At 43.1% G+C, this 13,461-nt stretch overlaps 1 protein-coding gene across 1 annotated transcript; it reads left to right on the forward strand.

Annotated features, from left to right (window-relative positions):
- The first annotated feature begins 2,696 nt into the window (after nt 1-2,696).
- LOC123996108 (ubiquitin-protein ligase E3A-like) lies at nt 2,697-7,943 on the forward strand. Its single transcript, XM_046299646.1, has 6 exons — nt 2,697-2,907; nt 4,264-4,428; nt 5,871-6,026; nt 6,910-6,983; nt 7,212-7,355; nt 7,507-7,943. The coding sequence occupies exons 1-6, from the start codon at nt 2,704-2,706 to the stop codon at nt 7,625-7,627; spliced, it is 864 nt and encodes a 287-aa protein (XP_046155602.1). The 5' UTR covers nt 2,697-2,703; the 3' UTR covers nt 7,628-7,943.
- The last annotated feature ends 5,518 nt before the right edge of the window (nt 7,944-13,461 follow it).

The following is a 13,461-nucleotide window of genomic DNA, read 5'->3' on the forward strand; positions in this document are numbered from 1 at the left end:
TCAAGTTGAGAACACCTTTTATTTAACCAGGTAGGCTAGTTGAGAACACCTTTTATTTAACCAGGTAGGCTAGTTGAGAACACCTTTATTTAACCAGGTAGGCTAGTTGAGAACACCTTTATTTAACCAGGTAGGCTAGTTGAGAACACCTTTATTTAACCAGGTAGGCTAGTTGAGAACACCTTTATTTAACCAGGTAGGCTAGTTGAGAACACCTTTATTTAACCAGGTAGGCTAGTTGAGAACACCTTTATTTAACCAGGTAGTCAAGTTGAGAACACCTTTATTTAACCAGGTAGGCTAGTTGAGATCACCTTTATTTAACCAGGTAGGCAAGTTGAGAACACCTTTATTTAACCAGGTAGGCTAGTTGAGAATACCTTTATTTAACCAGGTAGGCAAGTTGAGAATACCTTTATTTAACCAGGTAGGCTAGTTGAGAACACCTTTATTTAACCAGGTAGGCTAGTTGAGAACACCTTTATTTAACCAGGTAGGCAAGTTGAGAACAAGTTCTCATTTACAATTGCAACCTGGCTAAGATAAAGCAAAGCAGTTCGACAGATACAACGACACAGAGTTACACATGGAGTAAAACAAACATACAGTCAATAATACAGTATAAACAAGTCTATATACAATGTGAGCAAATGAGGTGAGAAGGGAGGTAAAGGCAAAAAAAGGCCATGGTGGCAAAGTAAATACAATATAGCAAGTAAAACACTGGAATGGTAGATTTGCAATGGAAGAATGTGCAAAGTAGAAATAAAAATAATTGGGTACAAAGGAGCAAATAAATTAATGAATTAAATCCAGTTGGGAAAGAGGTAGTTGTTTGGGCTAAATTATAGGTGGGCTATGTACAGGTGCAGTAATCTGTGAGCTGCTCTGACAGTTGGTGCTGAAAGCTAGTGAGGGAGATAAGTGTTTCCAGTTTCAGAGATTTTTGTAGTTCGTTCCAGTCAATGGCAGCAGAGAACTGGAAGGAGAGGCGGCCAAAAAAAGAATTGGTTTTGGGGGTGACTAGAGAGATACCTGCTGGAGCGTGTGCTACAGGTGGGAGATGCTATGGTGACCAGCGAGCTGAGATAAGGGGGGACTTTACCTAGCAGGGTCTTGTAGATGTACACACACAGCTAATATTAATAATATGCATGTCAATCTCTCCTGACTCAAATAGGAGGAGAGCTTGACTTAATCACTACTTGTATTTGTGAGAGGTGTTGAATGCACATGTTGAATGCACCGAGCTGTTTGTCTGAACTACTGGCACACAGCACAAGACATGACTTCCAGAGGTCTCTTCACAGTCCCCCATGACCAAAACAGACTATGGGAGGTGCACAGTACTACATAGAGCCATGACTACATGGAACTATATTCCACAGTACTACATAGAGACATGACTACATGGAACACAGAGCCACATCAGGTAACTGATGCAGCAGCAGAATCAGATTTTTAAAAACTAAACTAAAAAACGTATGGAACAGCGGGGACTGTGAAGCAACACAAACATTGGCACAAACTAACACACAATAGCATACGCACTATTCTCACACGTACCCATGGATTTAGTACTGTATATATATGGTGGTGGTGGAGTAGGGGCCTGAGGTTACACTGTCTGGGAATGTACTGTAATGTTTGAATAAACTGCCTTAATGTTGTTGGACCCCAGGAAGAGTAGCTGCTGCCTTGGCAGGAACTAATAGGGATCCATAATAAACCCCAGGAAGAGTAGCTGCTGCCATGGCAGGAACTAATGGGGATCCATAATAAACGCCAGGAAGAGTAGCTGCTGCCTTGGCAGGAACTAATAGGGATCCATAATAAACCCCAGGAAGAGTAGCTGCTGCCTTGGTAGGATCTAATGGGAGTCCATAATAAACCCCAGGAAGAGTAGCTGCTGCCTTGGCAGAAACTAATGGGGATCCATAATAAACCCCAGGAAGAGTAGCTGCTGCCTTGGCAGGAACTAATGGGGAACCATAATAAACCCCAGGAAGAGTAGCTGCTGCCTTGGCAGGAACTAATAGGGATCCATAATAAACCCCAGGAAGAGTAGCTGCTGCCTTGGTAGGATCTAATGGGAGTCCATAATAAACCCCAGGAAGAGTAGCTGCTGCCTTGGCAGGAACTAATGGGGATCCATAATAAACCCCAGGAAGAGTAGCTGCTGCCTTGGCAGGAACTAATGGGGAACCATAATAAACCCCAGGAAGAGTAGCTGCTGCCTTGGCAGGAACTAATGGGAGTCCCTAATAAACCCCAGGAAGAGTAGCTGCTGCCTTGGTAGGAACTAATGGGAGTCCCTAATAAACCCCAGGAAGAGTAGCTGCTGCCTTGGCAGGAACTAATGGGAGTCCATAATAAATACAAAAGTAAAGGCTCTGAAAATGTATGTAAATGTGATATTTCAGATTTTTGCTAAATTTCCCAAAGCCTGTTTTAGACTTGTCATTATGGGGTATTGTCTGTCGATTGATGACGTAAAACATATTCTTGTTGTAACGAAACAAAATATGGAAAAATTCAAGGGATCTGAACACTTGGCCAATGCACTGTATGTTAGCCATAGACACATTTCTATAAAAATAAAAATATTTTGACAAAGCTTTAAACTTGAACGTAATATTCACAAACAAATTGTCCATCTGATTTCTTGGTATTAATGTCCAGTGCTCCCTCCCTCCTCTAGGCATGTTTACATATGACGAGTCCACCAAGCTGTTCTGGTTCAACCCACCCTCTCTGGAGAACGAGGCCCAGTTCACCCTGATAGGCATCGTCTTGGGCCTGGCCATCTACAACAACTGTATCCTGGATGTTCACTTTCCCATGGTGGTCTACAGGAAACTAATGGGGAAGTTAGGCACCTATCTGGACCTGGCAGACTCACATCCGGTACTGGAACATGCTATGTAATTAAAAAGTAGCATGCTGAACTATTTTTAAATGTCATTTTTAATCGGTCTATGTAATTAAAAAGTAGTAGTTAGACAACTACTACAAGAGCTGTGAATACATTTTTTATTAAAAACCTTGTAATTTCATAATATAGCATTATTCCTGTTAGCTATGTATTAATATAGGGCTCTTAACCCTCTGTTAGCTACCTATTAATATAGCGCTCTTAACCCTCTAGCTACCTATTAATATAGCGCTCTTAACCCTCTGTTAGCTACCTATTAATATAGCGCTCTTAACCCTCTAGCTACCTATTAATATAGCGCTCTTAACCCTCTGTTAGCTACCTATTAATATAGCGCTCTTAACCCTCTGTTAGCTATGTATTAATATAGCGCTCTTATCCCTCTAGCTATGTATTAATATAGCGCTCTTAACCCTCTAGCTACGTATTAATATAGCGCTCTTAACCCTCTAGCTACGTATTAATATAGAGCTCTTAACCCTCTGTTAGCTATGTATTAATATAGCGCTCTTATCCCTCTAGCTATGTATTAATATAGCGCTCTTAACCCTCTAGCTACGTATTAATATAGCGCTCTTAACCCTCTAGCTACGTATTAATATAGAGCTCTTAACCCTCTGTTAGCTACCTATTAATATAGCGCTCTTAACCCTCTGTTAGCTATGTATTAATATAGCGCTCTTAACCCTCTAGCTATGTATTAATATAGCGCTCTTAACCCTCTGTTAGCTATGTATTAATATAGCGCTCTTAACCTTCTAGCTACGTATTAATATAGAGCTCTTAACCCTCTAGCTATGTATTAATATAGCGCTCTTAACCCTCTAGCTATGTATTAATATAGCGCTCTTAACCCTCTAGCTATGTATTAATATAGCGCTCTTAACCCTCTAGCTATGTATTAATATAGCGCTCTTAACCCTCTGTTAGCTATGTATTAATATAGCGCTCTTAATCCTCTAGCTACGTATTAATATAGAGCTCTTAACCCTCTAGCTACGTATTAATATAGCGCTCTTAACCCTCTGTTAGCTATGTATTAATATAGCGCTCTTAACCGTCTGTTAAATACGTATTGGTGGTCTCTCCCATTTATACTGACTGACAGCCTGGGGTCTCTCCCATTTATACTGACTGACAGCCTGGGGTCTCTCCCATTTATACTGACTGACAGCCTGGGTTCTCTCCCATTCATACTGACTGACAGCCTGGGGTCTCTCCCATTTATACTGACTGACAGCCTGGGGTCTCTCCCATTCATACTGACTGACAGCCTGGGGTCTCTCCCATTTATACTGACTGACAGCCTGGGGTCTCTCCCATGCCAGGTTCAGTACCAGAGTCTGAGGGAGCTGCTGGACTACGAGGGGGATGTGGAGGAGGACATGATGATCACCTTTCAGATCTCACAGACTGACCTGTTTGGAGACCCCATCACTTATGACCTGAAGGAACACGGGGACAAGATACCTGTTAGTGTGGACAATAGAAAGGTAAGATACCTGTTAGTGTGGACAATAGAAAGGTAAGATACCTGTTAGTGTGGACAATAGAAAGGTAAGAGACCTGTTAGTGAGAACAATAGAAATTAATACTTTGTTGTAGACCTGTCCAGAACGACCCATAGAGGAGTATCTAATCTATCACAGGACCACTGACTGACTGAAGTATCTAGTCTGTCACAGGACCACTGACTGACTGAGGTATCTAGTCTGTCACAGGACCACTGACTGACTGAGGTATCTAGTCTGTCACAGGACCACTGACTGACTGAGGTATCTAGTCTGTCACAGGACCACTGACTGACTGAGGTATCTAGTCTGTCACAGGACCACTGACTGACTGAGGTATCTAGTCTGTCACAGGACCACTGACTGACTGAGGTATCTAGTCTGTCACAGGACCACTGACTGACTGAAGTATCTAGTCTGTCACAGGACCACTGACTGACTGACTGAGGTATCTAGTCTGTCACAGGACCACTGACTGACTGACTGAGGTATCTAGTCTGTCATAGGACCACTGACTGACTGACTGAGGTATCTAGTCTGTCACAGGACCACTGACTGACTGACTGAGGTATCTAGTCTGTCATAGGACCACTGACTGACTGAGGTATCTAGTCTGTCATAGGACCACTGACTGACTGAAGTATCTAGTCTGTCATAGGACCACTGACTGACTGACTGAGGTATCTAGTCTGTCACAGGACCACTGACTGAGGTATCTAGTCTGTCACAGGACCACTGACTGACTGAGCAACACCATAGCAACACCCACCCGTAACACACACTCCAGCAGGTATATTGCATTGGTCATCCCCAAAGCCAATACTTCCTTTGGTTGCCTTTCCTTCCAGTTCTCTGCTGCCAATGACTGGAAGAATTGCAAAAATCACTGAAGCTGGAGACTCATATCTCTCTAACTTTATTCATCAGCTGTCAGAGTAGCTTACTGTACCTGTACACAGCCCATCTGTAAATAGCCCATCCAACTACCTCATCCCCATATTATTACTTACCCTCTTGCACCCCAGTATCTCTACTTGCACATCTTTCACTCCAGTATTAATGCTAAATTGTAATTATTCTGCCTCTGGCCTGTTTATTGCCTCACCTCCCTACTCTTCTACATTTGCACACACTGTACATAGATTTTCTATTTTTCTTTTCTATTGTGTTACTGACTGTACGTTTATTTCATGTGTAACTCTGTTTGTCTCACTGCTTTGCTATATCTTGGCCAGGTCACAGTTGTGAATGAGAACTGGTTCTCAACTAGCCTACCTGGTTAAATCATAAAATAATCATGTAAGCACTGACTGAAGTATTTAGTCTATCACAGGACCACTGAAGTATGAAATAAGCTGATACAGTGGAAGTGAATGATGCCATTTCATTTTGACTGGTCCTATCTGTGTTTCTGTGATCTCCAGGAGTTTGTCTCTCTGTATAGTGATTACATACTTAATAAGAGTGTGGAGCGCCAGTTCAAAGCCTTCAGAAGGGGCTTCCAGATGGTCACCAACGAGTCGCCTCTCAAGTGTTTATTTAGACCTGAGGAAGTGGAGCTACTGATCTGTGGAAGCAGGGTAAGGAAACTCATCTGAGGTCCTTTCTCAATGATTCTTTCTTTGTTTACTCGCTTCCTCTCTCCTCGTTTCCTTCTCTAAATGATTTGGGGGAGATGGTCACAGGAATGTGAGACTTTCTGGAGGCACTGATGCAAGGTATTACGGAAAGACCAATTGAGCTTGAGCTATAGAAAAGACATTTGTTGTCATAGTTGGGGTCACGGCTTCATGTTTTCTACACCACCTGATCTAATGCAGTCTGGTGTGTGTGTGTGGATAGATATATATATATATATTTTATATATATCCACACACACACACACCAGGCTGCATTAGATCATATGAACTCAGCAAAAAAATAAATGTCCTCACTGTGAACTACGTTGATTTTCAGCAAAATTAACATGTGTAAATATTTGTATATGTACCTGTCTCAATCTACACCCCCTGATGTACCCGTCTCTTGTATTCTAACTCCTTCTACGCCCCCTGATGTACCCGTCTCTTGTATTCTAACTCCTTCTACACCCCCTGATGTACCCGTCTCTTGTATTCTAACTCCTTCTACACCCCTGATGTACCCGTCTCTTGTATTCTAATTCCTTCTACGCCCCCTGATGTACCCGTCTCTTGTATTCTAATTCCTTCTACGCCCCCTGATGTACCCGTCTCTTGTATTCTAATTCCTTCTACGCCCCCTGATGTACCCGTCTCTTGTATTCTAACTCCTTCTACGCCCCCTGATGTACCCGTCTCTTGTATTCTAACTCCTTCTACGCCCCCTGATGTACCCGTCTCTTGTATTCTAACTCCTTCTACACCCCCTGATGTACCCGTCTCTTGTATTCTAACTCCTTCTACACCCCCTGATGTACCCGTCTCTTGTATTCTAACTCTTCAGAATTTAGACTTTCACGCACTTGAAGAAACAACAGAGTATGACGGAGGCTACAACAAAGACTGTTGCATTATCAAGTAAAAAAACATGTAATTTCTCTCCAGAATTACATAGAATGTTAAAATGTTGACGTAGATGTTTTAGTCCAATACATAAATCTATTTTAAAATGTTTCTTAAAATAACTTGTCTTTGAACATGTATTTTATTAGACCACCATTACACTCCTGCTCATTCTGATGCTGCTGTAGTAATTGTTATTATATATAATGTTTTATAAAATGCTGTTCTTTTTTTCTCACTCAGAGACTTCTGGGAGACGGTGCATTCGTTTGGTGAGGAGGATAAGAGACTGTTCCTCCAGTTTACTACGGGGACTGACAGAGCACCCGTAGGAGGGCTGGGCAAGTTAAAGATGATCATCGCCAAGAACGGCCCCGACACAGACAGGTGAGACCAGGCCTCGGGTCCCAAATGGCATCCTGTTCCCTACGTAGTGCACTATGTAGGGAATAGGGTGCCATTTGGACCAGAGACCTGTTTCAAGGGTGACTCTCAGGTCCTCCCAGATCAATAATCTCTCTCTCCTCTCTCTCTCCAGGTTACCTACTTCTCACACATGTTTTAATGCCTTGCTGCTCCCCGAATACGACACAAAGGAGAAGCTGAAGGAGAGACTTCTCAAAGCCATCACTTATGCCAAAGGATTTGGAATGCTGTGAAACAAAACAACTACTCTGAACATAAAACATAAAGTTAAATGGTTTAAATGTGTTAATGGATAAGGAGGGAGTTCTACCATACAATGAGACATGAGTTCAACTTAAAAAGTGGCATTACGACAAGGAAATGTTCCAGTAGTGTGTGCCAAGATATCAATTAGACAGACGCTTTGATCTACCCCCCCCTCCCCCCTCAGATCTCTTTCATGTAGAACCTAATTTGTAGCTTTTTCAAATAGTTTAAATCAGTCCGAATGCTTAGTGAAGCTCGGTTCTTCTACATGTGTTTATTAAAGATGGTTGCCGTGTAAAAACATCCAGTCTGAAGCAGGTTATCATTGTCTCTGATTGTTGTGAAAGTGCACTTAACTAAACTTTCAGAATGTTAGTGCTGTGTGTTAGTGAATGGTATGTACAGGACTGTATGTTAGTGAATGGTGTGTACAGGACTGTATGTTAGTGAATGGTATGTTAGTGAATGGTATGTACAGGACTGTATGTTAGTGAATGGTATGTACAGGACTGTATGTTAGTGAATGGTATGTACAGGACTGTATGTTAGTGAATGGTATGTACAGGACTGTGTGTTAGTGAATGGTATGTACAGGACTGTGTGTTAGTGAATGGTATGTTAGTGAATGATATGTACAGGACTGTATGTTAGTGAATGGTATGTACAGGACTGTATGTGAGTGAATGGTATGTTAGTGAATGGTATGTACAGGACTGTATGTTAGTGAATGGTATGTACAGGACTGTATGTTAGTGAATGGTATGTTAGTGAATGGTATGTACAGGACTGTATGTTAGTGAATGGTATGTACAGGACTGTATGTTAGTGAATGGTATGTACAGGACTGTATGTTAGTGAATGGTATGTACAGGACTGTATGTTAGTGAATGGTATGTACAGGACTGTATGTTAGTGAATGGTATGTACAGGACTGTATGTTAGTGAATGGTATGTACAGGACTGTATGTTAGTGAATGGTATGTACAGGACTGTATGTTAGTGAATGGTATGTACAGGACTGTATGTTAGTGAATGGTATGTACAGGACTGTATGTTAGTGAATGGTATGTTAGTGAATGGTATGTACAGGACTGTATGTTAGTGAATGGTATGTTAGTGAATGGTATGTTACATTTACATTTAAGTCATTTAGCAGACGCTCTTATCCAGAGCGACTTACAAATTGCTGCATTCACCTTATGACATCCAGTGGGACAGTCACTTAACAATAGTGCATCTAAAACTTAGGGGGGGTGGGGTGAGAGGGATTACTTATCCTATCCTAGGTATTCCTTAAAGAGGTGGGGTTTCAGGTGTCTCCGGAAGGTGGTGATTGACTCCGCTGTCCTGGCGTCGTGAGGGAGTTTGTTCCACCATTGGGGGCCAGGGCAGCGAACAGTTTTGACTGGGCTGAGCGGGAGCTGTACTTCCTCAGTGGTAGGGAGGCGAGCAGGCCAGAGGTGGATGAACGCAGTGCCCTTGTTTGGGTGTAGGGCCTGATCAGAGCCTGGAGGTACTGAGGTGCCGTTCCCCTCACAGCTCCGTAGGCAAGCACCATGGTCTTGTAGCGGATGCGAGCTTCAACTGGAAGCCAGTGGAGAGAACGGAGGAGCGGGGTGACGTGAGAGAACTTGGGAAGGTTGAACACCAGACGGGCTGCGGCGTTCTGGATGAGTTGAAGGGGTTTAATGGCACAGGCAGGGAGCCCAGCCAACAGCGAGTTGCAGTAATCCAGACGGGAGATGACAAGTGCCTGGATTAGGACCTGCGCCGCTTCCTGTGTGAGGCAGGGTCGTACTCTGCGGATGTTGTAGAGCATGAACCTACAGGAACGGGCCACCGCCTTGATGTTGGTTGAGAACGACAGGGTGTTGTCCAGGATCACGCCAAGGTTCTTGGCGCTCTGGGAGGAGGACACAATGGAGTTGTCAACCGTGATGGCGAGATCATGGAACGGGCAGTCCTTCCCCGGGAGGAAGAGCAGCTCCGTCTTGCCGAGGTTCAGCTTGAGGTGGTGATCCGTCATCCACACTGATATGTCTGCCAGACATGCAGAGATGCGATTCGCCACCTGGTCATCAGAAGGGGAAAGGAGAAGATTAATTGTGTGTCGTCTGCATAGCAATGATAAGAGAGACCATGTGAGGTTATGACAGAGCCAAGTGACTTGGTGTATAGCGAGAATAGGAGAGGGCCAAGAACAGATCCCTGGGGGACACCAGTGGTGAGAGCGCGTGGTGAGGAGACAGATTCTCGCCACGCCACCTGGTAGGAGCGACCTGTCAGGTAGGACGCAATCCAAGCGTGGGCCGCGCCGGAGATGCCCAACTCGGAGAGGGTATGGTATGTACAGGACTGTATGTTAGTGAATGATATGTACAGGACTGTATGTTAGTGAATGGTATGTACAGGACTGTATGTTAGTGAATGGTATGTTAGTGAATGGTATGTTAGTGAATGGTATGTACAGGACTGTATGTTAGTGAATGGTATGTACAGGACTGTATGTTAGTGAATGGTGTGTACAGGACTGTATGTTAGTGAATGGTATGTACAGGACTGTATGTTAGTGAATGGTATGTACAGGACTGTATGTTAGTGAATGGTATGTACAGGACTGTATGTTAGTGAATGGTATGTTAGTGAATGATATGTACAGGACTGTATGTTAGTGAATGGTATGTACAGGACTGTATGTTAGTGAATGGTATGTACAGGACTGTATGTTAGTGAATGATATGTACAGGACTGTATGTTAGTGAATGGTATGTACAGGACTGTATGTTAGTGAATGGTATGTACAGGACTGTATGTTAGTGAATGGTATGTACAGGACTGTATGTTAGTGAATGGTATGTACAGGACTGTATGTTAGTGAATGGTATGTACAGGACTGTATGTTAGTGAATGGTATGTTAGTGAATGATATGTACAGGACTGTATGTTAGTGAATGGTATGTACAGGACTGTATGTTAGTGAATGGTATGTACAGGACTGTATGTTAGTGAATGGTATGTACAGGACTGTATGTTAGTGAATGGTATGTACAGGACTGTATGTTAGTGAATGGTATGTACAGGACTGTATGTTAGTGAATGGTATGTACAGGACTGTATGTTAGTGAATGGTATGTACAGGACTGTATGTTAGTGAATGGTATGTACAGGACTGTATGTTAGTGAATGGTATGTACAGGACTGTATGTTAGTGAATGGTATGTACAGGACTGTATGTTAGTGAATGGTATGTACAGGACTGTATGTTAGTGAATGGTATGTACAGGACTGTATGTTAGTGAATGGTGTGTTAGTGAATGGTATGTACAGGACTGTATGTTAGTGAATGGTATGTACAGGACTGTATGTTAGTGAATGGTATGTTAGTGAATGGTATGTACAGGACTGTATGTTAGTGAATGGTATGTACAGGACTGTATGTTAGTGAATGGTATGTTAGTGAATGATATGTACAGGACTGTATGTTAGTGAATGGTATGTTAGTGAATGGTATGTTAGTGAATGATATGTACAGGACTGTATGTTAGTGAATGGTATGTACAGGACTGTATGTTAGTGAATGGTATGTACAGGACTGTATGTTAGTGAATGGTATGTACAGGACTGTATGTTAGTGAATGGTATGTACAGGACTGTATGTTAGTGAATGGTATGTACAGGACTGTATGTTAGTGAATGGTATGTTAGTGAATGATATGTACAGGACTGTATGTTAGTGAATGGTATGTACAGGACTGTATGTTAGTGAATGGTATGTACAGGACTGTATGTTAGTGAATGGTATGTACAGGACTGTATGTTAGTGAATGGTATGTACAGGACTGTATGTTAGTGAATGGTATGTACAGGACTGTATGTTAGTGAATGGTATGTACAGGACTGTATGTTAGTGAATGGTATGTACAGGACTGTATGTTAGTGAATGGTATGTACAGGACTGTATGTTAGTGAATGGTATGTACAGGACTGTATGTTAGTGAATGGTATGTACAGGACTGTATGTTAGTGAATGGTATGTTAGTGAATGATATGTACAGGACTGTATGTTAGTGAATGGTATGTACAGGACTGTATGTTAGTGAATGGTATGTACAGGACTGTATGTTAGTGAATGGTATGTACAGGACTGTATGTTAGTGAATGGTATGTACAGGACTGTATGTTAGTGAATGGTATGTACAGGACTGTATGTTAGTGAATGGTATGTACAGGACTGTATGTTAGTGAATGGTATGTACAGGACTGTATGTTAGTGAATGGTATGTACAGGACTGTATGTTAGTGAATGGTATGTACAGGACTGTATGTTAGTGAATGGTATGTTAGTGAATGGTATGTTAGTGAATGGTATGTTAGTGAATGGTATGTACAGGACTGTATGTTAGTGAATGGTATGTACAGGACTGTATGTTAGTGAATGGTGTGTACAGGACTGTATGTTAGTGAATGGTATGTACAGGACTGTATGTTAGTGAATGGTATGTTAGTGAATGATATGTACAGGACTGTATGTTAGTGAATGGTATGTACAGGACTGTATGTTAGTGAATGGTATGTACAGGACTGTATGTTAGTGAATGGTATGTTAGTGAATGATATGTACAGGACTGTATGTTAGTGAATGGTATGTACAGGACTGTATGTTAGTGAATGGTATGTACAGGACTGTATGTTAGTGAATGGTATGTACAGGACTGTATGTTAGTGAATGGTATGTACAGGACTGTATGTTAGTGAATGGTATGTACAGGACTGTATGTTAGTGAATGGTATGTTAGTGAATGGTATGTACAGGACTGTATGTTAGTGAATGGTATGTTAGTGAATGGTATGTTACATTTACATTTAAGTCATTTAGCAGACGCTCTTATCCAGAGCGACTTACAAATTGCTGCATTCACCTTATGACATCCAGTGGGACAGTCACTTAACAATAGTGCATCTAAAACTTAGGGGGGGTGGGGTGAGAGGGATTACTTATCCTATCCTAGGTATTCCTTAAAGAGGTGGGGTTTCAGGTGTCTCCGGAAGGTGGTGATTGACTCCGCTGTCCTGGCGTCGTGAGGGAGTTTGTTCCACCATTGGGGGGCCAGGGCAGCGAACAGTTTTGACTGGGCTGAGCGGGAGCTGTACTTCCTCAGTGGTAGGGAGGCGAGCAGGCCAGAGGTGGATGAACGCAGTGCCCTTGTTTGGGTGTAGGGCCTGATCAGAGCCTGGAGGTACTGAGGTGCCGTTCCCCTCACAGCTCCGTAGGCAAGCACCATGGTCTTGTAGCGGATGCGAGCTTCAACTGGAAGCCAGTGGAGAGAACGGAGGAGCGGGGTGACGTGAGAGAACTTGGGAAGGTTGAACACCAGACGGGCTGCGGCGTTCTGGATGAGTTGAAGGGGTTTAATGGCACAGGCAGGGAGCCCAGCCAACAGCGAGTTGCAGTAATCCAGACGGGAGATGACAAGTGCCTGGATTAGGACCTGCGCCGCTTCCTGTGTGAGGCAGGGTCGTACTCTGCGGATGTTGTAGAGCATGAACCTACAGGAACGGGCCACCGCCTTGATGTTGGTTGAGAACGACAGGGTGTTGTCCAGGATCACGCCAAGGTTCTTGGCGCTCTGGGAGGAGGACACAATGGAGTTGTCAACCGTGATGGCGAGATCATGGAACGGGCAGTCCTTCCCGGGAGGAAGAGCAGCTCCGTCTTGCCGAGGTTCAGCTTGAGGTGGTGATCCGTCATCCACACTGATATGTCTGCCAGACATGCAGAGATGCGATTCGCCACCTGGTCATCAGAAGGGGGAAAGGAGAA

This window comes from Oncorhynchus gorbuscha, linkage group LG02, assembly GCF_021184085.1.
Source record: "Oncorhynchus gorbuscha isolate QuinsamMale2020 ecotype Even-year linkage group LG02, OgorEven_v1.0, whole genome shotgun sequence".
In the NCBI taxonomy this organism is placed as follows: domain Eukaryota; kingdom Metazoa; phylum Chordata; class Actinopteri; order Salmoniformes; family Salmonidae; genus Oncorhynchus; species Oncorhynchus gorbuscha.

What these genes read in the sequence shown, in the direction of transcription:
- LOC123996108 (XM_046299646.1), top strand. Translation starts at nt 2,704, where the DNA reads ATGTTTACATATGACGAGTCCACCAAGCTGTTCTGGTTCAACCCACCC. An exon ending in TACTGATCTGTGGAAGCAGG is followed by an intron (nt 6,027 to 6,909) that starts GTAAGGAAACTC and finishes CTAACTCTTCAG; the next exon opens with AATTTAGACTTTCACGCACT. An exon ending in AAAGACTGTTGCATTATCAA is followed by an intron (nt 6,984 to 7,211) that starts GTAAAAAAACAT and finishes TTTCTCACTCAG; the next exon opens with AGACTTCTGGGAGACGGTGC.